At 47.9% G+C, this 23,242-nt stretch overlaps 1 protein-coding gene across 2 annotated transcripts; it reads right to left on the bottom strand.

The window, feature by feature from the left end:
- Positions 1–3,433: 3,433 nt before the first annotated feature.
- LOC119450076 (sodium/potassium-transporting ATPase subunit beta) lies at positions 3,434–23,204 on the bottom strand. 2 transcript variants are annotated; one of them, XR_007466374.1, is made up of 6 exons: positions 21,935–23,204; positions 15,621–15,692; positions 12,645–12,871; positions 11,471–11,778; positions 7,377–10,967; positions 3,434–7,332 (listed from the first exon to the last, which is right to left on the bottom strand). XR_007466374.1 is itself a non-coding variant. In XM_037713436.2 (5 exons), the coding sequence occupies exons 3-5, from the start codon at positions 12,681–12,683 to the stop codon at positions 10,367–10,369; spliced, it is 948 nt and encodes a 315-aa protein (XP_037569364.1). In that variant the 5' UTR covers positions 12,684–12,871; positions 15,621–15,692; positions 21,935–23,204; the 3' UTR covers positions 3,434–10,366. The 2 variants fall into 2 exon arrangements, 1 of the variants encoding a protein (XP_037569364.1); XM_037713436.2 differs by having other exon boundaries at positions 3,434–10,967.
- Between the last annotated feature and the right edge of the window lie 38 nt (positions 23,205–23,242).

The following is a 23,242-nucleotide window of genomic DNA, read 5'->3' as shown; positions in this document are numbered from 1 at the left end:
GCAAAACCCACAACTTTAATTTCATGCAATGTTTATCTGTCATGGATTATAACCGTTCACAAGCTACGCTGAAATATAAACACCAAATCAGGAGGATGCAGAGTGAGACGTCGACACAACAATTTGATGAGGACGAAGGCAATGTATGATATACAGTCGAACGCCCTTATAAAGAAGTGCTTGGGATTTCGCATCCCTTCGTTTTACAGGTCACTTCGTCGCAAAGATGGCGCACAGCGTGACTCACAATGGAGCATTTTAAGCATGTTGAACAAGGAAAAAAACCTTTATTTAACTTGAATTAAAGAGAAACTTAGTGAAATAAGTGGCTTCATTTTTTTTTGCACATTTTGTTTGACGGAATGTGCGACTGCAACGGACAAGTTTATTGCGTCGTGTTTCAGGGCATATTCTGCTGCGAAACGTCCATAGGAGCTACGCAAGGTAAAGCTGCAGTTCGTCGAATGCCGCTATCGCCGTCCTTGTCATCGAAATTCTTTGTTTGCTTAGAGGAACTTTATCACTGTCGCATTCGTTGATTATCTTGTCCTTCCAGCCCTAGATGGCTTTGAAGACGAAATTGCCACGCGACTGGCCACTCAAGGTACTTTGCGTGTATTCGCGGACATCTTTCACGCTCGGGAAAACACTTTTACGTAGCACGTATTGAGCAACACAAAGCTTTATCGTGAGTTTTTCATGTTGCTCTACAATTTTCTCATTGACACTTTTCATCTAATTATAACGTTTGATAAGTTTATTAATTAATGTAGACTAATTACGTAATTAGGCGGAATGCAAAAAAAACCATCTGAGTATCTCCAAGCGACGACAAACAACATTATTTTTGTCCCTTGGTCCTGTGCAGCTACGTGGCATTTGTAGATTTTTAAATCATCTTGCTGTGATATTTGGGACAACCTGTACGCATATTAGAGCCCCCTCCACAATAACATTCTAGATTGATGCATTGTTTGTCTTCTACGTACCTTTAATAAGCGTGTGGTTTTCCCAGTGTTCTTACGTGCGAGCTATGGCCGGCCCACAGGATAATTGTCTTGCGCCAGACACATACACACACATTCACCAGCTCCTGTAATCTGGCAGCGGTTCTGCTTGCGATCACATCTTTTCTACCAGTGGCGCACCGACGGGGAGGGTGGGGGGGGGGGGGATACGGGGGTTGTACCCCCCCCCCCCCCAGTTGAGGCCAACTTAACCCCCCCCCCCCCCCACTTTTGTTTAACCTCTTTTCTTTCCTTACGCATTTGAGTACTGCAACTAAGATGTAAGACGCGCAATCGTCTGCACACTTGCAAAAAGCGCATTTCTTTGACAATTTTCCGTGAAGAAATCGAAATTAGTGCTGTTTAGATGGTATTGGCAAACTGTCAAACCCCCCCCCTGGCAGAGATCCTGGGTGCGCTACTGTTTTCTACCTTGTACCTCTGTTCGCAATGGGGCTGCTCCGTACCGTCATGACTAGGAAACGTATACAAAGGCTCCGTGTCTTACGCATTCTGTAAGGCTATACCTGGCTACGACGTTTGCGGGAGGCGTTGATCTGTGTTCTCTTTTGTTCAGTTCAAAGGCTCACTGCGTCATTATGGTGAGCATGAACCCAAACTAGTAATATATAGACACTTGAGGGAACAGCTGCTTTCTTCAGTCCTGTTAACTTTTATATATTTGTTTTATTTTTAAGGTTCTCATTTGACGTTACGTTTAACTTTGGTCACTAAAAATTATTTTTAAAAAAGTAATACGACTTCGTTGGATGGTTTAAGAATGAACTTTTTTAAGTGTTGGCAATGATGTCCAGCTTAGAAATAGAGCACTGCACGGGGCCGCTTTATGCAGCCCCGCCCGGGCCCGGGTCCATGGTTCCAAGCCCGAGCCCACTACGGGCCCGGGCGTTCATTACTAAGCTTAGCCCGGGTCCACGTGTCCATGACCAGGCCGGGCTGTAAGTTAAAAAAAAATACAATTTTTACTTACATATTGCACAGTATGTGTCAGCCTCACCTTCTCGAGGTCTAATCAGCTGCAGTGTATAAGCAACAAAAGAACGAAATCTTGTTTATCTCATGGCAACATCAGTGACCTGGCCCATAGCCTGTGCTGTTATTTTTCCGCTGGTGCGCATGCATTTACCTTGATCGTACGATTGGGTCCTGCGAGGTCATTTCGCATGCGATTATATATATATATATATATATATATATATATATATATATATATATATATATATATATATATATATATATATATAGGTGAATTCACGAGCATACAGCATAAAATAAACGCACAAGTAGAAAGAGACCTCCCTTCCCTTGCTTTAATGTCGCACTCGCAAAAGTGGTACAGGGGAATTGTTTGAAGAGCTGTTATTTGTATAATATTTTTCCTGATGCGGAAACAATGTTCGTTTTTGTGGAAAAGACAAATCTGTTATCCTATTTTCTGTGCTAAGGTATACTAAGAGCCAGCTCTTTGCGCGTGTCACTTCAGCTTGGCACAGAATGCCTGGAATCGTGCAATGCATAAAGTTCGTGTGCGCTCGAAGGCCCGACTTAGGCTCTTTAATGAACGGGCCCGAGTCCGGCCCGGGCTCGTGGCTTCAAGCCCGAGTCCGGTCCGAGCCCGCCAAAAAAACGCGTCCGACGGCCCGGGCTTTCGGGTCGGCCCGGGCCAGTGCAGTGCTCTACTTAGAAACGCATGGTCGCAGCTCGATCACTGCTACCGACCTATACTTTTCTTTAAAGAAATAATTATGGCGAGCGTGCACATCCATATTTTCGCTGCAGTCAAGCATATAACACATTCGTGCTATAAAGAACAAATTATCTACTCTAAACTAAAACAGAGGGAAATTTCGGATCAGTGTACAAAGTGGGCCCTGTCACATCCATTCGATATGCGCAAATTAAGCACTGTACGGAGACAAGTTCGTCAGTGAGTGCGGAGAACATCCTGAAACCCACCGTGGTTGCTTAGTGGCTATGGTGTTAGGCTGCTAAGCGCGAGGTCGCGGGATCGAATCCCGGCTACGGCGGCCGCATTTATATGGGGGCGAAATGCCAAAACACCCGTGTACTTACATTTAGGTGCACGTTAAAGAACCCTAGGTGGTCCAAATTTCCCGGCGTCCCTCACTATGGCGTGCCTCATAATCAGATCGCGGTTTTGGCACGTATAAAACCCCATAATTTAATTTTTTAACCACCTGAAAACTACAAAAATTCAGCTTTCTTTTTCAGATTTTATCTAAGAATGCTAAGTAGGTACATCACTAACGTCTTTCCGAGCATTGCCTCACCAACCTACGTGCTTCCGCATATCGCAGGCTTTTTGCCGGGTACTTTACCAAACCAACTACGTGCTGCTCTGTCTCCAGCTTCACATGCACACAACTTTCTAAAGCTCCTATTCACGTCTAACTAGGGAACGGCAGGCCTTCTTTGTGACGTCACTTTAGCGCCAAGAAGCGTGTGATGAAGGGCCTGTGCTGGTGAGTCCTTCCAAAGTCGTGCGCGCTTGATGTTAGTGTTTGACAGAACTAAACTGAAGCAAAAGGGCGTAGCCGATATTCTGGAATTGAGATTAAGAGAAAGAAATCGATTTAGGCAGACCATGTAACGCGTAGGACAGACAACCACTGGCTTATCAGAGCTTCAGAATGAGCGCCAAGGAAAGGGAAACGCAGTAGAGGACGAAAGAGCATTGCACTATAAAACTTTTTACACCTTTAAGGGTTTGTTCCACGGCTAAAACTCTGATACACCCTTAAGGCTGAAAAAAAAAGAGTATTTGACATGACACCTACCTTTAACTACACCTGTGATGACCGAAGCTGTAGTTGAAAACAGTGTTTTTATCTTGATCACCTGATGCGCGCCGAAATATATCTGACCCGAGAGTTTAGCAGCGACAACAATTACAGTTTATTTCATGCGGCTTCGTGTCATCTGTCGCTACTATATCAGCACATTTACTCGTGACAAAAAAATGTCACCAAAAAACGATTAGATATTACCCTTAAGGGTGAAGGTGTTAGCCGTGGAACAAACCAAGCACCATTTAGACGCCGACAAGGGTGCTGAAATGCCTAGTGTGTGGAGGTGCTGTGATGAAATTAGGAATTTTGCAGGCCTACATGATAAAGTAAGCTAACGCAATACATATGTAACTGCTGGAGACCACTGGGAGAGGTCGTTGTCCTGAAGCGGGCTTAAATAACGGTGGCGACGAAACTTACCGAGGGCAAAATATCTCACGTTCTCGCAGCCCGCCCATATGCAGTGAATCAAACTTCGACGTGAAAGGGTTTCAGTGCCTTGCGAATTTCTTGCGCCAGAAAAAGGAACGAGATAAGATAGATTTATTCCTCAGGCTGAGACAGTGGACATTTGGGTAATCCCGAGAGAAGACACGGCTCCTCGATGTGCAGAGGCCCGGTCCTCGCTGAACACATGTATTGTACAGAGAAGGGCGGAGAGTCGGGAAGGTGGGAGAGCAGGGCGAGGACATAGTGAATAACACACTCATCCGCACAAGTGAATGATGTCGTCACGTAACAACGTACGACAAGGAATAAAACTCGCCGCGCATGTAAGCGTACATAGCGTGTCACACGTAGAGGAAACCGTTCAATCTTTGTCGGTTAAGAATAGCTTTCACGTTCCAGCCATCTTCTTGAAGAACAGTGACCGACGTTGACGCGCCATTACGGAAAGATTGCTGGTCTGCACACATACTTATCTAATACGAACCGCAATCAGTGTTGTAACATTGGCCATTTTGGTGGTTCCTCTCCCCGTGACACGCATGTTTATTGGCAACGGATGAAACGCAGTGGTTCGATGAGGTGGTCTTTGGCAACTTCAATAACCGTGCTAAGAAATCTAAGGTGCGAAAGTGCACGTGCATATTTTTTTTATTCTTCCCGAATCCTGCGTGCTTTGTCACAGTGCAGTCCGTATCCGAGAAGTCACGCGTTCGAATTCCTGCGTTTCATTCGCGGCTCGAACTTGGAAATCGAGGCTCGGTGTATTGACATTGCCGTTGCCGACAGCCAAGGTTTACATGTTTGGCAGGTGCAGCCCACAAGACCGCGTCTCGTTACACTGCTCCTTTCAAAATGACGCAGCCGCACTCGACACATGATGCGCGATCCGCAAAAACACCGAGTGCCTAACAGTGCCAGATAACGTACGAGATCCTGTCTCCAGCATTGACTGCACAGCAGAGTCGACCGCAGTGGTCATCCTCCAACACTCCCTTAAAAAAAAATACAGACATTTATTTTGAAAGGTGCCTATTGTCCGAAACTTTGTAGTCGTTTGATGTCATGGCATGCAAGCCTCTTTTGGATGCTTGCGGAGCAGCTGCAAGCAGTTCGGCTGAACAACAATAATGACCGCACTGCCAAAATAAAGCGCATGGAGCGCTTAGCTATATACTTGAACGTCCAGTGGACTCAGGCAGCTAGCTGGCCAAGAGTACGGGGAATCGTGTTGAAATTTGTGGTGCCCCGACAGTGCGCGTATGATGGTCTATGACCGTCATGGCCGTCTCTCCAATGCTGACGAAATAAAAGAACTAAGAAAAATAAAAAGCGGCCATGCATTTCGATACAAACTTACGTTAAAACACGTACCACGTGATCGAAATCGATTCGGTGTCTTCGATTGCATACGGCGTCTCCCATTGCCCAAGTGTAGTTTTTGGAACGTTATGACCAGTAAAACAATGCAGTCGATCACTGAGCTATTCTGAGGATAAGACTTCACGGCGACACCACACCTTCGCATAAGCCACGACGAGGCACCCTCACTACAAATCCTTACTGCCGAGATCTCGCTTCGGTAACCAGCCGGTTCAGCAGTCGAATCAGCCGCGCATACGAACTCTGGGGTCAAAGAAACGTACCCGATGTGTCTCGAAACAAAAACAAGGAGGCGTTTTCGTTCCAGTGCTAACTCAATGCGTTGGCAAACGCACACACGCACACACACACACGCATACGGACGCAACTCAAGAGAGAAAAATGATAAAAGCGAGGAGATGGCCCTTCTTTCGCATCCCCGACTCGCAAAGATAAGGTGATGGATACTGAGCAAGACAGGATTCGTTTGCGATAACAGCGCGCCGAGGCAATGCATGTGTAAACGCGCAAACTTTACCCACAAGCAAACACATTCCGCTGCGCCGCCCTCTATATAGGTGCACGTGCCTCAAACAACAGCTTCGTGCCCGTGCAAGGGTGCGACTCCTTGGTCTGCTGGAGGCCACGAAAGAAAAGAAAGAAAGCCGCACGGAAACTAGCGAAGCGCATTTAGCCACAACTCCATAGTGAGAAGCACGCGAGTCCGAAGACGAACGACCCACATCGTATACATATAGTATATATACAACCACACACGCGCAAATACAGCTACACGTAGAGAACAGTGAGCGCAGAATGAATGAGCGTCTCGGTGAGTGAGGTCGCGCGCTATGCCCGACGCCTTGCTCGTCGGTGTGTATACAGTGTCCTCGAAAGTGAGTGAAGAACCCGGCAACGGCTGATTCTCGTTCCTGTCATCTTCCCCTGACAATTTCCTCTTATTTATACAAGCGCAAAAAATATAGATCCACTCGACGTGCTTTTATCAGAAATATGCTTTTGTTCAAGTGCCTTTTGTTTATTTCTTTCTTCACGCCTCCATCCTTAAACGGGAACTACCGCTACTATATACTTCAACTGGCACTAAAAATATCTGAATACGTTATTTTTTTTTCCTTTGTGCGGCACCTAAGGCTACAAAACGGCGCTACATAGATTTACATATATTTGTATACTGGTTTTCTCCCTCGTTTGGCGCCAGGTCATTTAATGAAGTCAGAACGCAAGTTCAGCATCACATTTTGATAAGCGTGGTTGCGCACGGTGGCGCTCACTAGGGAAAATCAAAGCGAACGATATCCCATGTCTCGTAAACCTTTTTATCATATCTGTTAAGAAAACGTGGTAATTATATTGCTAATATTAAATAGTTGACAGTTTTTACGAACGCCAATTGTTGTCCTCAATAGGCTTAAAGTTGCCCCGAAACACTCTTGTCGGCCCTTTCCTACATGTACTCCTGAAACCCTTCGCGATGCTTCGACAATTTTCTCGTGCTAGGACGCTTACTTTTGTGCAAATAAAGATCATAGCTTCCAATATCCGGTATCAGTGTGCAAAAAAACAATGAAGCTACACATCGAAAACCATTATCTGGGAAAAAAAACACGAAAAAAAAAAACGTAAAGCTGGCTCGAAATTCCGCCGTCGTTTTCAGACTCATCCTCCTGCGACTGCGTCCAACACTTTTTTTTTTTTCTTTACACACTTTCTCCTCTGGCCACGACATAGTCCGGGCACCAAAAGTCCTGCGAAGCAGCTCTCCAAGGTCGATACCCTTTGATCCCATGTTTGTATGTGTTTGTGTATAAATAAAACAATCAGCACAGCGCCTCACAAATGGGACAAGTACTGGAGGTATCGAGCCGCGGTGTCAACAGTGGATTGATCTTTCCATTGTGAAACACGCAGTAACCAAAATATGAATGCGCAATCTGTCGCTGCTCCTCCTTCGATAGTATCGTTCTCTGAGACTACTAGCGCGACATTACCGTTCCCAGTCCCCGCGGTCTCATTATCTGGCACTAGCATGACATTAAAGCCCCCAGTCAGTCCCATGTCTCATCCTCTGGCAGGTGAGTGCATTGGTCCCCTTGCCCGTACAGTCCCCTTGCAATGACTACATCTGAACGAAAGTTTCACACGTAAAGGAGCCGCACTTTCGACGAAGGATGTTTCAGGGCGTCTTTAAACTTACAAGGACAACAGACTTGCTTTACTTGACAGGGTAGCCGCTTCAAAGAAGGACTTCTCTGACAGCACTGAAAACACAAGTAACCTTTTGAAGGTTCGCTGTTAACTTGGCGCAGTCAAGGAAGAAAATACCGTATAAATACATGGCCCGCGATTTGAAAAAAGGACTCGACTTGTATCCCGCAATGAGTATAAAGAAGTGGCGCGAAACAGGTGGGAAATTAAATTGCTCACCTATTATACGACTAAAGAGAACAACCCCTCACCTTCCCGCCCTTCCCTCCCCGCTTCATTTGTGCACAATATACCTGCGGGTAACGCATGCGTCGATGAGCGTATGAACGCGCGTAACAATAAATGAGCGCACAAAAGAACACCGACACGTGCGTCACTCTTTGGTTCTTTGCTTTCACCGAAGGGCTTATATGCCTGACGGATACCCTTCAGCCGATGTTGTTACTTCCGCTGCCACATGGCTGTAGCTCGTGGAGTTCGATAAACCGTTAGGACTACACAAATATAAGCAAAAATGACAGCGGACCCGAAGATGAACGGCTGTGAAGCCAGCGAAATGAACGTGATTTTTTTTTTTGAAGCTTTTTTTTTTTTCGCATTAGACAAGAATGCTTGATAGTATTTGCAACTATCCGCCTTATATTTGAACAAAACAGAAATTCATCATTTTTAGGACATCGCACGGTTACCATCTCTTCCAAATGTTCGTATGCTCAAAAAAAAAAAAAAAAAAAAGAAGAAGAAGAAGAAGAAAACATTGTCAGGAAAAAAACTAGCCGCATTTGCTTCTTAGCACATGTGACAATCAGAGGAAAAATTACAATTAAAGAAGATTCAAGCAAATCTCTTCACCACTCCGTTAATTGAAAACCTGCCTTTGGGCTTCTTGAAAACCGCTAAACATTAGCCATATGTGATCATTGCGCATTCCATCTCTTGCAAACCCTTACGACGTCGAAACTACCCTTTAATTGTGGGGGCTTCAACATAATGGCAGTGTGGCATATGAAGTACTTGAGAGCGACTCTCCGAAAAAGTCTAAGGCTTCAGTCTTCAGCCCTACAGAACAAACAGCGGCTTCGACTCGCCAGACCATAACCTCGTAACAATGACCCACATCGAAACTAAGCCGTTCACGCCCGCCTCCTAATAACGCACTTTGAGCGAAAGTCTCTGCCTGCTCACCAATCTTTCATCTGATTCTATTGCACGCTCCGCCACCGACCAATGCTTCGAACACCTTTCTCAGGCGACCGACTGGCTCACCTCAAGGATAGAATCAAATCTAATATCAGCAAAACAATATAACTAATCGTGAGAAGTTTCGGGTACATTTCACGGAAAATCAGCCATCTAATGGAGCAATGATCAAGTTCAATGGGTTCTCTCTGAGCGGCGTTCAACGTCAGCCTTTCACCATTTCAAATTCTTTCCTTCACCGAGATTTTCGAAATAAAAAATAAAAGCAGAGCACAAATAGATGATTTCCAAGTTGCAACTACGCAATACATTCCATTCCTTGACACCGCGATCACATAAGCTCTGCTTCCCAACTAACTCGCGTGAGACTTTGTAACCCAACAGATCGCCCCCCTATTGCAGACGTACATCGTATCTTCACGAAAGCAAGTACTAACTTTGGGGTTGACGTCCGTGTAGATCGCCAGTACTCTACATCAGCAGAGCGTGCACCATGATGTGAAAACGGCAGCAGTGGCAGTGGTGGTCCATCTGCCTTTGCTCCACAACACTCCCCGTCAACTCTCCATCGACGGCGCCAAAAGTTGCAACAGACTGCGTTTCCGTTTCCGGCACTCTTCCTGATAAACGTGCTCTACGTGGTCGGCAAAAGTGCGCATTCGCAGTGCCGCTCATGTTGTTAGCCCTGCCAAAGACGAAAACGCAACCTGCTGCAGGCATACACAGTGCTCAGACACTTGGTGGCTTATCGTTGGCGCTGTATCAGTAACGTTCAATGACAACAGTAACGCGCCATCTGGCCGCGGTACAATGCCACGGAAAAAGATGTCAATCTCCGCAACGATGACCACAAAGCAATGAGTGTTGCCACACTTAACGTAGATTTGCTGCTACTGAGCTGAAAACTATAAACGTTACCACTCTCTCTCTCGTTCTTGTGGTATACATGCAGAGAGATAGAGAAAAAATCTAACACAACCTCAAGCCCACCAATGTTTGGTCTCTTACCGTCAGGCGTCAGAGCAGAACAGTCAAGTAAACTATCAGAATGTCAGGGCAACGCTCAACGTAAAGTGCGGCAACGCTCAGCTGAAGCTCCCCCCAATCATCCACGCGAACCGACCACCGTTTTTCTTAACTCGGACCACGGGTTGGCTCAGGACATTCGGTCCTTGCTCCTTTTTCAGCGGCCAGTAGCGCTACGTCTGCGCACTTGATGACAGAGACGGTGGGTCAGGAGGGCGCCCCCGTGCGGTCGCAGCCGGCAGCGCAGACGCCGATCAGAAGGCCTCAGTCGACGAGCAGGTTGAAGAAGAGCTCGGCCGAGGCATTCGCCGGCGGCGGGTTTCGTACCCAGAGGCGGCAGCGGACGCCGATCACTATGGCCGTCGAGGGTTTCCTAAACTGGACGGCCACCAGGGGCGCCATGTAGTCCTTGTGTCCCGTGTACGGGAAGTACTCGGTGCGAAATCCCTGGTACGGCGTGTACACCACGCCGCCCAGGTTCTCGCGGTCCACCACGGTGTCGCCCTCGCACTGCAGCAGCACGAGGTCCGGCTTGAGCAGTGGCAGCAGAGGCGCCGGCAGCAGCTGTGCCGCCTCGTGCTTCGCGATGGGTGCAGGCTGCCAGCCTAGAACGTTGGAGAACTGGAGGAACACGCAGGGACTGCCTTCCTTGTAGCCGAAGTCGAGCGCCGCCGTGCATTCGGGAGCTACGGCGCGGATGTCGAAGAGGCACACCTTGCCGTGTTCCGGCCGCCGGCCGAAGCACTCGGTTACGTTGGAGTTGCGCCCCGCGCGCACGGGGTCGTAGGCCGACACGAGACCCTTGAGCTGCACAGTCAGCTCGGGCCATTCGCGACCTTCGTGCGGCAGGCTTCCGTGACGGAACCTGCGAGCGCGGTGATTTTTGCAGATGTGAAATAGACCACTATGACGTGCAAATCAAGCTGTTCGCGGTGTCAAATGATCACGAAATGGGCAACGACCACGACAGGCAAAAGAACACAGGTTCTAAGATGGCACTTTCTTGTTGTTCAATTGAATGGACCGTTTGATGCTGGGACGCACTGTATCAATGTGAAATAAAGTACTCCGCGAAGGATAAGCATGCCCCGAGACATTTCTTACACAGTAAGGAGCATATCGCGGCTACGAGGTCAAGAAAAAGAAAATGGTGCTGAAGCTGGTATTCAATCCGTGATGAACATAAACGGCCGCGATCAGAAACCTACGCAAGCGTTACTATAGGCTGTTTTACCACAACTTTCTCTGCTGCGTCGCGTAATCTCCTCCGCTTGGAGCTTATAGGCCGAAATTTTATACAGACCGAGGTTCGTTATCACCTTACGTTCAGCGTGAGGAAAGAAAGAGAATATCGCGCGCTCCCCTCACCGGATCATTCGGTGCTTCCCCTTGGGCCGTGGCCAGACTGTCAGCAGGGAGGCATCGTCCGTCCATACCGTGTCGTCGATCTCCCTTCCGGTGGAGAGCAGGGTGGCGATAAGCACGACCGCCACGAGCAGGATGGCAACCAGCACGGCGATCCACCACATGACCCGCGGCTTTGCCAGCCACAGGCTGAAAGCGCCCCTCTGCTCCTGCTGCGCTTGCTGCTGGTCGGAGGACGGGGCGCCATCGGCCTTAGTCGCAGCGCCGTCCTCTGGACCATCGGCCGTCGCCGAGACTGTGCGCAGCGGAACCTGTCACGCGCAGTAAAGTCTCACGCTGTCACATGCAGGCTCGCGGTCTTCGGAGTGACCGAAGAACATAGTTGCGCATACTTGTAAAGGCTATAATAACGCTCGTTAATAACCACGATTCGCCATACATGTCATGCACAGAAGGTATAAACAGAAAAGCGTCCCTCAAGAAAGTCATGCCTACGAACCGCATTCAGTCATACAGCAGCCACATTCGGAACTGATTATGCCGGCTGAGCCTTCGTGGCAGAGAACAAACAGAATAATGACAGCCGTGGCGGTCTTAGCTGAAGGTGGAAAACAGTGTGTGCAGTGGCCACGAGGGAGCGGAGGCGTAGCCTCCACATTACGAATAGCATTGTATTTGCAGACATCGTGCTCTGAATGCTGTCAGCTGCGGGAATGAACATGGTCTCTGCACGGCTCTGTTAAATGGTTACGTACAAACTAGCTGAAACCAGTGACGTCGTTCGTTATGAGAAAAGGAAAGGTTGGCGCTGTATTCAGCAGCCCTTGAGGGAGCCGTGCTCCCTCAAGGATGAGAAACAGGATGAGCAATCTCCTTCCCTTTCTCCTTTATTTGTTTTTCACCGTCTTCGGCGTGATTGCCCCTGCATACACTCCGGTCGGACGGTGTAAAAGCAGGCAAGTATAGGCGAGTACACATTGTCTCCCCCCCTCGGCCACTCCCTTCTCGCATTGAGAGACAGTTATCGCGCTGCACTTTAACCCAATCCTTCACCCGCCGCCCGCACACAGCTCAGGCCTCGGTAACTTGCGCGAGTGACTTCCACTTCCGTCTTGCGGAGACGGAGCGAATGTAAAAGCGAATACCAAAACATCAAGAAAGAGATTGGGAGAGAGACCTTCTCAGGCTCCCGTGCATCAGTCGCTGGTGGTGCCATAGCCGGCCTGCTGTGGTCAACCACAGCGGCGGCCTGAGGGGGCGCCGCTGTGGCCTGCTCCTCGGGCCCCGCTACCACCGAGCCCGGGGTCGCGGTCCCGCCGGGCCGCTGCCTCTGCTGTTCGCGGAGACTCGCAGGCGCCGGTGACGGGGTGCGTGGTTCAGAGGGCGCTCGCACAGAAGCCGCGCCTGTGCGACACGCAGCATAAGAACAGAAGGTATAATACGAGCGAGCGCATTCTCGACCCACCGCTTTGCAATTCTGAATGCATATTGCGCACGACGCAACACATGCCCTGTTCCGCTGGTTTCGCCACTCCCATCGATCACCACCATCGCCCGCATAATTATCAACATCATGGTAATCATCATCAATCTATTTTACGACATTTCAGTACGATTGTCTGTCCTATGCAAATAACCCTGCCTTGCGTCATACGATAGTTAGGTTTCTAACCTTATACATCACGCCATCTCATTCTGCCGCCTATATAGCTCGACATGTTTCCTTATCTTGGCAGCCATTCCGTTACTCTGATAGGCCACCATTTATCTCCTCTACGCTGGTTTAGGGGAGTGATAATATCGAATGTATTCTCGCGCTAGATAACATATTGCTTACTAAACTCTCCATAGGATCCAAGTTTTAAAAGCCGGAACGCTGCCTGGGCGCAGTGTAACTGCATGCGGCTGTCCGACAAACTCCAGTTGGTATATACCACCCTTCTCGTTCTCGCCTTCCTCGTTCTCTGATCTATCATTGTGCTTCTGAACATCTGCAATGTGTTTCTTTCATCTATGATACTGTTCCTCCTGTGTATGCCTAATACATTGTCCGATCCATGGCATACCTTTCTGTGGGTGTCTTTTCAATGCCCGCAAGCACAATTTAGCGATGCAGTGATCATCGCTGAGGTGTCGCGCGCCGTGTATGCAGAAGTTTTTTTTTTTTTCCTCAATTTTATGAACTACTCTCTGATCTTCGAAGTATACTATTTCCTTCATAATGAGTGTGATCAGTAAATTATAGTATTTGCTTATTGATTAGTGTGCCCGAGATAGCAGCGCGCTGGTGCGTGCTTTTAACCTTCGTTTTTCGCAACACATCCCCCCCCCCTCCCCCCTTCCTGCTCATCTTTCCCGTCTATAAAAGAAAGTAAGCTCGTTAGTTAATTCACGTCCTATTGGCGTGAACAATGAAAACCGTGCAGACATTGACACGCTTATGTCCTTCTGAATACGTGGTCATAGCGACTGCAATCTCAATTTCATTACTGTTTCTCGCCTACGCCCTATATTACTCTATAGCTTCCAGAAAGTGGTCACGATATATGACCGGAGCTCGAAGAAACAATAGCTTGGCGGCCGGTGCGATTAGAGTTATTATTAAAGGTCAAGTATAGCAAACCAAGATGGCGGCGCCCTGAGCCTTCCAATAAGGTCCGTCTGCACGCCGGGTTACACTGCCAGTGTGTGGGACTCCGTCGCTATTGCAGTTCTCACCATAGCCATACCTCAATGGTGTCTTTCACCTATAACGCTCAAGAAAGCACGAGAGGAGGCACATACAACAAATCGCTTCACTGCATCTTCTAGCGATATGCAAACCCCGGAGAAATGACGCGAACTTCCGACAGAATTGAAATCGCACGTTGATAAGGGCTCATTCTCTATCTATCTATCTATCTATCTATCTATCTATCTATCTATCTATCTATCTATCTATCTATCTATCTATCTATCTATCTATCTATCTATCTATCTATCTATCTATCTATCTATCTATCTATCTATCTATCTATCTTTTTAATGTTCAGAATAAACAATGTGTTAAAATACAGATTTGTGAAACAACACAGACAGGCTAAAACTATAGGAAACGGGCAGGGAGTTCACTGTTCGGGCTGGGTAGCACAAGTCCAGTTTGCTCCTGTTTTTCGTTTGTCGCTCCACGTTCCACTCAAATTAATTTTAAATGGCGACCTTTAGTGAGCAAGAAACGGTTTGAATGCTTCGCTCATTGAACGTTATGATCGCTGAGCGAGACGAACTCAATTGTCTGAGATATTGTCCATGGCGCGACCGGCAACAGGCACTGCTCGCTTTTGAGCGCATCTGTAGAATGTCCTTTGTATACTCAGAAGCGCCAAGTGGCTGGTTGCGGCCCATAGAAACAAGCGGCAGCGGCAACAACAATAAAACTGCGCGTTTCTGTATTGTTTCGATTTTCCAAAACGTACCTAAAGAAATGCAAATCACGGAATACAGACTGCCTACACGTATGTGAAATCTGTATAAGAACAGCTTGTCTTGTATCAATTGGGCAAGGCTAAATTTAGATTTGCAAATTCATGGCGCGTGCCGAATATGGACACCGAACACCTACAGCTCAGGGTACATACACTATGATATGGTGCATTATTTATCAGTCAGCACGAAAACCATAAACAATGTCAAAAATGAAAACCCGAGGCAAATATCTATTTGCAGCGTCACTGGATCTACAAACCCCACCGCAACTACATGCTACAACACTTTTTTCAAAGAAGAATGCTGCGCTCTACTTTCCTAAAAAGTCATTTTCGTGACGCGTAAACGTCAAGCTCTCACGACTAAGTTGTGACTACGTAATTAACGGCAAGGCCTTGGTGGTCGGTGGTCGCACCAAGAGCGTGCGTTCTGGGTGGGTAATACGTACATCAGCACTAAGGCCGTTGGTGTATGTTTAAACTAACTGGTATTTCGGATCTATACCACGTCGTTTCTTTTAACGGTGGGTGGGGCGGGTGGCATGTAAAGCGTATATGAATTCGATTTATACAGACGGTTACGTCTATAATGAGCGGGGTTTTACTACATACGCGTGCACAGTTCTCGAAGCGAGGCTCGATCTACAGCAAGAAAAGAAGGCAGTTAATAAATAGCGTGTACTACTCACCCTCTAAGGAATCACTAAAAAATAAACCTCCACATCTCGACACTCCACGGGAGAAGGCTCGTTCAGGTGCACCTGCGAAACAGCAACAACCAGACGACGAACGACACAGCGGTCAGCCACCACCCGGGACAGCTCGGATTTTCAGCATCACGCCCAACATCCGCACGAGGATGGACCGATAAACAGACGCAGCAGCACCATGCACTCACTGCCGGCGGCTCGTCGTCCGCGACTGTGTCGAGGGCTCGTGCCTCGTCGCGTTCATCCGGAGGTGGATGGAGAAGGGGACGGGGAGACGGGGCAAAAAGAAATAAATAAATGAGAAAACAGGGAGGTCGGGGCTTCGTCCGTTCGTGGCTCGCTCGGCGCGCGCGTCAACAAACGCGTCCGAGAAGAAACGGCGCAGCTCGTGGTCTCTTTTATCCGCGCCAAGGAAACCAGCGCAGACAACACTGAGAGAAAAGGGGGGCGGGAGGGGGGGCTAAACCGGGTGGCTGTGAGGCGGCTCTTGCAAAATTTCGTCTACCAAAACATGCAGGTCGTCCTTAACTCACTCGTCGACTTTATACCCCTGTCAGAAACGTAAATTCAGTGTCAATTTGAGCGAGTGTTACCGGTGTTAGTGTCATTAGGAAGCTGTCAGATGCGAGAGTAGCGACTCTCGCTGCAGAATGCACTATAGTGCATTCTGAAGGCACCGCGAGTGGCTTCGGTGAACTCCCTTTACTGAATTCGTGCAGCTCCGACAACAGCAACAACTCCAGCTTGTCATTAAAGTTTGTATCTCTCTCTCCCCACAACAGTTGCAAGACCAAATGAAGATACCGAGAAACAAAAACTTTCGTATTTCAGTATAAGCATTACTCCAACTACGCTTCCTTCAATCAAGAAAGTGAACCATGTTGCATTTACAACTTTAAATTTCAGTTGCCGCCGCTATCGCGTCGTTTCGCTGCAAGCAGTACTCCAGTGAATGATAAAATCACACAGGTTTGCGATCATATTAACACATCGTGTTGGACTTCTGCCGCCGTGTCTCGTGTCCTGTTAACTATAGCGCTCGTGTTGCATAAATCCGTGCACGGTGCTGTTGTCCAAGAAGTTTCAACGTTGATGGACAGTTTCCAAATTACTAGTAATCATTCCATGTGCTTCTCGTAGCACCCAGTCGTCACTGCCACCAATTTCGATGCGACCATTCCTCCGTGCGAACAGTGCGACGACACTTATTATCATAATTTTTTTTTTTTTTCGTTTGGGACCGAGGCCCGAAATCGTACTCAATCGAAGCGAGGCGCATGTACTCGCTCAAAGTGACGCCAGTCTGGCAACAGTATCCCTCACCCACGGTCATTCGTTCGCCCTCATGTTCACATACGATTAGTTTACGTAAGACGAGTGAAATGTCGGGCTGACTCGGACCGGCTGACCACGTTTATATAAGCGTTTGCCACGCGAGTAGAGCGAGTCGAGCGAGCCAAGCTAACCTATTCCACAGCCCACTTCGTGCAAGTGGGATAACATCCAAGCTGACCGAATTTCGCTCCACTCTCCCAAGCCGACTCGACCCGAATTAGTTGTGTTCGCAAAACGTTTTCTTTGGCGAGTTGGTACGTAACAACGAAGTAAAAAAATTATATAGCGCGAAAAGACGAGGACAAAAATAATGCCACGGAAACAATCGACGATGATGGTCAATGAAAGCGACTGTCCGAAAGCTTCTAAAGCGTTCGTCAATTTTTTGCAGGCAAGACGTTTAGACAACGTTTGTGGTTTCATTATGTAATTCTCTAGAGACCAAAGCCGTTAACGAGAACATCTGTAGCGGTGCTGAAGGCCGCTCCTCCAGCCACCATAGGAGGAGAGGGCCGCGGGATAAGAGGATGGCCGTCCTTCTCGAGCGTTCTAACACAGCATGTAAACCTTCTGCCCTGTAAACCCTGCAAATTTAATGAAATTTGCGGGGCTGTTGCAAATGCCATACCCACAACTCGTAAGTTCGTGAGAACTATACGTTCGCACGACGAACGCGCCCCGCAACTTGATTGCGCGAGAGCTCTTAGGGCGTCTGAGGTTGCGTTGTAGTGCACGTTAAAGAACCCCAGGTGGTCCAAATTAATCCGGAGCCCTCCACTACGGCGTGCCTCATAATCAGAACTGGTTTTGGCACGTAAAACCGCAGAAAGAAGAAGGTTTATACATGCTGTGGTGGAGCTCATGGGAAGGACAGCCTCCTTATTTTCCCGCCGCTCACGCCCCCTGTAGCAGAAGAGGAGGATGGCAGTCGACGTCGGAGCTCGCGCCGCTGCAGACAGCACACATATATGACGAATCGGCTTATACGTATAGCCACTGTTATAATATGATCGGCCTGAAAAACGCTCCAGCTCGCTGTCCTTCGTCGTGCTACGATCGTATTGGCGGTGAAAGTCTAACCTCCACCGGTCACGAAAACGGCCGAAAGAGCCAAAGAAAGCTTTCACTTGAACCCTGGCTGCGACGTTACATAACAAGCTTAATGGTCATTCGATCGTTCATACCTAGCTTCATATGTTGCATTGTCAATCTAGATATTCATTTTTCGAAGCATGTCTATATTTACTCGACTTAATCAATTCGAATTGTGCGCTTCTTTACAGAGATAACTCCGATTTCTCACAGTAATGATGGTTGCGGCAATGTCCTGAAATCCTGAAAGCTTGGACATTCAAGCAATGTCCTTTTTTTCTTCAGCAGACAGCGCCTAAAACTCCCTTTCAGGGACGGACTATCCAAGTCGAAGAAATTGAAGCAACGCATGAGGGGGCAGACGGTGTTCTGCGGCATGAATGGGCATCATGGCGTGAGTTCGTTAAAAGTTTTAGGCTCCCTGAAGAACAATATCTAAGTCTTGCATACTGGATTTCCGATGGAGACGTCACCGGCAGTTGGTACCGTATGAAGTACCCGACGGGTCACTATAGAGCAAGCTGTTCGAGCCTGGACTTCTGAGTGCACACGGTTGACACAGCTGTACACCCGCAGTTCATTGAAACGCGCCGAGCCTTTGATTGCTGACCATGTGACAGTCTTCTCAGGTTCCATAATGACGCCTATAGAAGCGAGCATTGGTAACTCTTCAGATTGCACAGCATCCCATTTTCGGTTAAAGGTTAGAACCATAGATTGCCTTCCGCGCCAGCCGCACGCGCAGCATATATCCCATACGCTGTAACCGTTGTCCTGTTCGCATCGGAGCCGGGGAAAGAACAAATGACTTCCCAGCTGATACTAAGAGGCACGAGGGGTCAGGCAGGCTCGTTTTGAAGAGAATGCCTCTTCAAGCATTCGTGATATGGCACTGTGTTTCTGGGGCCCAGGCAGATAATCATGCACGAATGTTACCCGCATAAATTTACAGTATAGTGTTCGGCTTCAGCAAAATGCTTGTTGGAGACCGCCCTCTGCGATGCTGAATGAATGTATATTGAAGAAAAAGGGAGATGATAATTCCCTGCAGTACGCCGTGAGATGTGCCTCTTCACTCAGGGTACATCCGCAGAACTCGAATAATGCATTCGTTGAGGAAGCGCAAGGTACGCCATTGCGATTTGACAGTAATGATGACTGCCTGTTGAACGCATTTGTACACGTTGGAAATATATCCATAAACACAGCAGGTAAACGATTGGCAACGTCCTGAGCTCGTGCCGTCACCTCTTGTGCAAGCTCGAAGCGTATGATTACTAGGGCCCACAGTATACAATATCGTCGTAAGCTCTTTATTAGAGTGATGTATGCAACTCCCCAGAAGGTTTAAAAGCATATACTTTGAGAAGGCGACACATGCCATGCAGGGCTATATATGTATATCGCATATATAGTTACCTCTGTTGATAGGCCCGACTATTACACGACCACGAATTCTTTCATCGGGAGCGTATCCTTCCCTGTTGCGAGGATCTCAAGAAGGCTTCATAGTGAATGAACTCTTCACATTACGGTGAGTTGACACTGACAAGTTCGTCCCACCAACCCCACCCCCTTGCTTCTTTTTTCTTCAAAATTTTTCCCACTATGTCTGTGAATAAATTAAGGAATTAGTTCAATTATATGACCTGCCTTCAGTGATGATATAGCTTTTCTTTTTCTTGTCAGAATACGCACTGTTCTTCTAAAGACAGCCCAAGTCCGGGACGGGAAAATGGTTCAGCCAGTTTTAGAAGACTCGTGGTCGCTTCTTTAACGCTTCACGTCTTCGAAGCCATTTAAGGGGCGTCTTCGAGGCGAAGTCAAGGACTTCTTTACATGTCCTATCACGTGGCAGAGAAAGAGCTTCAGCAGCTGTTTGTTAACCATGCATTTGATTCAGTTAGCAGGTAAAATTGGTAAAGATATCGCAGTGGCTAAGGGAATGTAAAAATTATACTGCGTTTTGGAAGTTCAACTCTGCACCGGAGAACTCAAAGATCACGCCGCACTTCAAGTTTCGCAATTTGCGACAGTACACATATTCATGCTGACCTTTCTGTAGTCCCAGCAGATGGGACTACGAAACTATAGAATGGCGAGATATATGCTTCCCGTGCACTGTTAACTACCCACAGCTCGCTCAATTACGTTCTGCATCGGCATAAACGAAAGTCGTCCAGCTGAAGGTAGTACGTGCTCTTTATGAAACGTTTCTCACTGGATGCTGATCAAGTTACAAAAATTAGCTGACCGACAACAGTACCGACAACCGTTGCGCAGGTAGTGTGCGATTATTGCTTAGGAATATAAATTCAAAATTTTATTAAGTTCAGGGGTCTTACGTGCAGGAATCACGACCTGATTATGACGCCCGCCATAGTGGGAGATTGCGGGTTATTACTGACCAGCGCAGTCAGTACACGGTAAACGAGGGTTTCTACATTCCGCCCGCATCTGAATGCGGCCGCCGCGGCCGGGATGCGTAGAACCTGCGACCTCAGCTCAACGCCATAGCCCCTGGGCTATATCGCAGCGGATTATTGCTTGAGAACAGGATGAGCCCCAAACGGTATAATTTTCTAAGGAATGTATATGCCGACAGGCGAAAGAAAGGAATCAAGTGGATCAAAGATAGCTCTGCAGATGAAATCCGTGCTTTGAATTGTGAACTTTTATCTCTAACCTGATCGCGTTCTCCGCAACCGTAGGCTAAAATAGTCGGCGGCAACATCCTATGGTCACGATTCACATTAAAACAAGCCAGTGCCAGGGCAATTATGATTAGCATCTACAGCCAATAGTCTACAACTTCTGAAATGCGTATGAATTTCCATGTCAATACAGTTCCGAGATCATGAATCTCATCGAGCTTCTAGTACGAAACGTTGACAGAAGGAAACGAAGTCGTGAAAGGGACTTGTCCTCTTAACGTATACAAATTACGAGGCATAGGTCGCAATCACTGTACTCATACTTGCGGTTTTTCTGGCAAACGTAGGTGGCTCATTGCCGTGTTATGGAGTTTAGTATTGTAAGCAGCGAAGAATCATGCGAGCCACGACAGAGCATACGCATATTTCATCGTGAAGAAACTAAATGCCGCTGCAACGTTCTTTGAGAAAGTGGGCGCCAGGGCGTTAACCAAAAACAGTCGACCACTGCCCAAGCCACAAAAAGCGACACCAATTACGTCTAGAAACAGGCTCACCTGTTCGAATGTGCCAAAGTCCTAGCTACTTAATATAGCTTGCCACCGTGAAGCGATCTCGTTTAAGCTGTCAAGGTTAGCGGGACACGCATCATTGCAGTGCGTTCTCTCAACTGGGTCGTGACGTCATCGGGCCCTGAAAAGCGCGACGCATTCGGACACGTCTCTCCCCGCGCCGCTGCTCACTTCGATGTGTCAAGAACGAGGGTAGCATAAAAAAAGAACGTCTGGTCCAGAGAGCACTCTCCCTCTCCGTCATCCATGTTCCAAAGTCCAGCGCCCGACACACGCCAAGCTAACGCCTAGCGCCAAATAGGGAACTAGGGCGCGCCTTTTGCGGTCTCGATTTGCCAGAAGCAGTAAACAAGCCGCTCCCACCTCGTCGTCAGACCCCCAAAATACAAACGCGCGACCGAAATGGGAAAGAGAGGGGAGTCGGCGCGCGAAGCTGGGCCGAGCGCGCGCCCGCGAAACGTGGTGGGATGCGGAAGAGCTGGCATCGATCCGCGGACTCCCGGGACGCCATCGCCCTGCGGCGCAGCCAAACAGGCGCGTGCCGTTTCGCGGCTCTGGCCCGACGCGAAACAGCTGTGGGCGCTCCCTGACGTCGACTCCGCGGGCTCGGGTCTGCCGCGAGCGCTTGGCCGAGACTCACCTGAGTGGCGACGTCCATGGTGTACGGCATGGCGGAGTAATTCCGAGCCACAGCGCAGCGAGCACTGGGATTACGGCGAAACGCAAGCAAGCGGGAGCGGAACACCACCACGAAACGACGCGAAGGGAGGCGTTCACCCGGAGGGCCGCCTGCGCATGCGCCGTCCGGCGCACTTCCCCAAACGCGACGCGGGCGCCAACGCTACCAACGCGGGGCAAGCGCGAGTTAGCCGTTATCCCCCAGCCTCCGCCGGTGGATTTTGGGTAGACCAGATGCGCATAACGCATAGCTCATCTCGTTTATCGGATATAACACGCGAAAAAAAGAAACAAACGAGAGAAAAAAAAAAAAAGCGACTTGACTATCGCACATTCGTTCAGCAAGGTGAAATACTTGTGGAACATGAGCGTTACTTGCATACGCTACTTTGAACACCTGGTTTCTTTCAGCTAAATATATCGCCACAGTGAGATCAAACCATGGCTCAATTAAATATGGCAATCATTAGGAATACAGATACCTAGCGTAAACTAGTGTAACCCTTCAGTCCCAAGTTATTTACTTAAGATGTGTACCATTCTTCTTAATCCAGAAAGTTTTACATTATATCCAGACACTCTAAATTATTACATGTGTGGTTTATCTCATTCGCCAAATATTATTGAAACCCATCTGGTCTGGAAAATCTTGCCCTCTGCACACGTAAGATTTGAGCCAGATTCTGTGAGCAGGTAATGAAAGGAATAAAAAGTTCCAAGGAATAAGTTCAAGTACCAAAATGCAAATGCATGCCACAGTGGACAGAAAAGGCCGATGTCTTGCAAGCAAAACTGAAGATGTGGCCTCACCAAGCACAATTAGTCTTTTGCGATATTCGCACATCTCCAGCTGTGTATTTAGTGTTAAAACTGTCTCCAGAAATGTGAGAACACATTGGTAGCCCATTTTTTCATAATGGAGAAGAGAACCTTTTCGCCCATATACACAATGCACTTGGCAAGATCATACTTCATAAAAGGCGCTTGTGTAGATCTTGTGCCTAACACCAATGACAGACATGCACGCTTAGAAGTAGCACGAGCTGCTACCAGCCAAGTCGAACTTGCCACGAGTAAGTTCGATTACCGTTGTAGTTGCAACCAAGTTGCCCATTATGCTACATACGCAGAATGGTGGTCCAGACACAGCTGCACCCAATGTGCCTGCAACTGTGTTAAACCTTAAGACAAGGTTACAAGAAATATGAACTGCCTGCAGCTGTTCCAGTGGTGCATAGGAGAAGCAATTCCACAAGAATGTTCCATGGGC

The sequence above is a fragment of the Dermacentor silvarum genome, chromosome 4 (genome assembly GCF_013339745.2).
Source record: "Dermacentor silvarum isolate Dsil-2018 chromosome 4, BIME_Dsil_1.4, whole genome shotgun sequence".
Taxonomy (NCBI): Eukaryota; Metazoa; Arthropoda; class Arachnida; order Ixodida; family Ixodidae; genus Dermacentor; species Dermacentor silvarum.
This window is presented reverse-complemented; position numbering and strand designations above follow the sequence as displayed.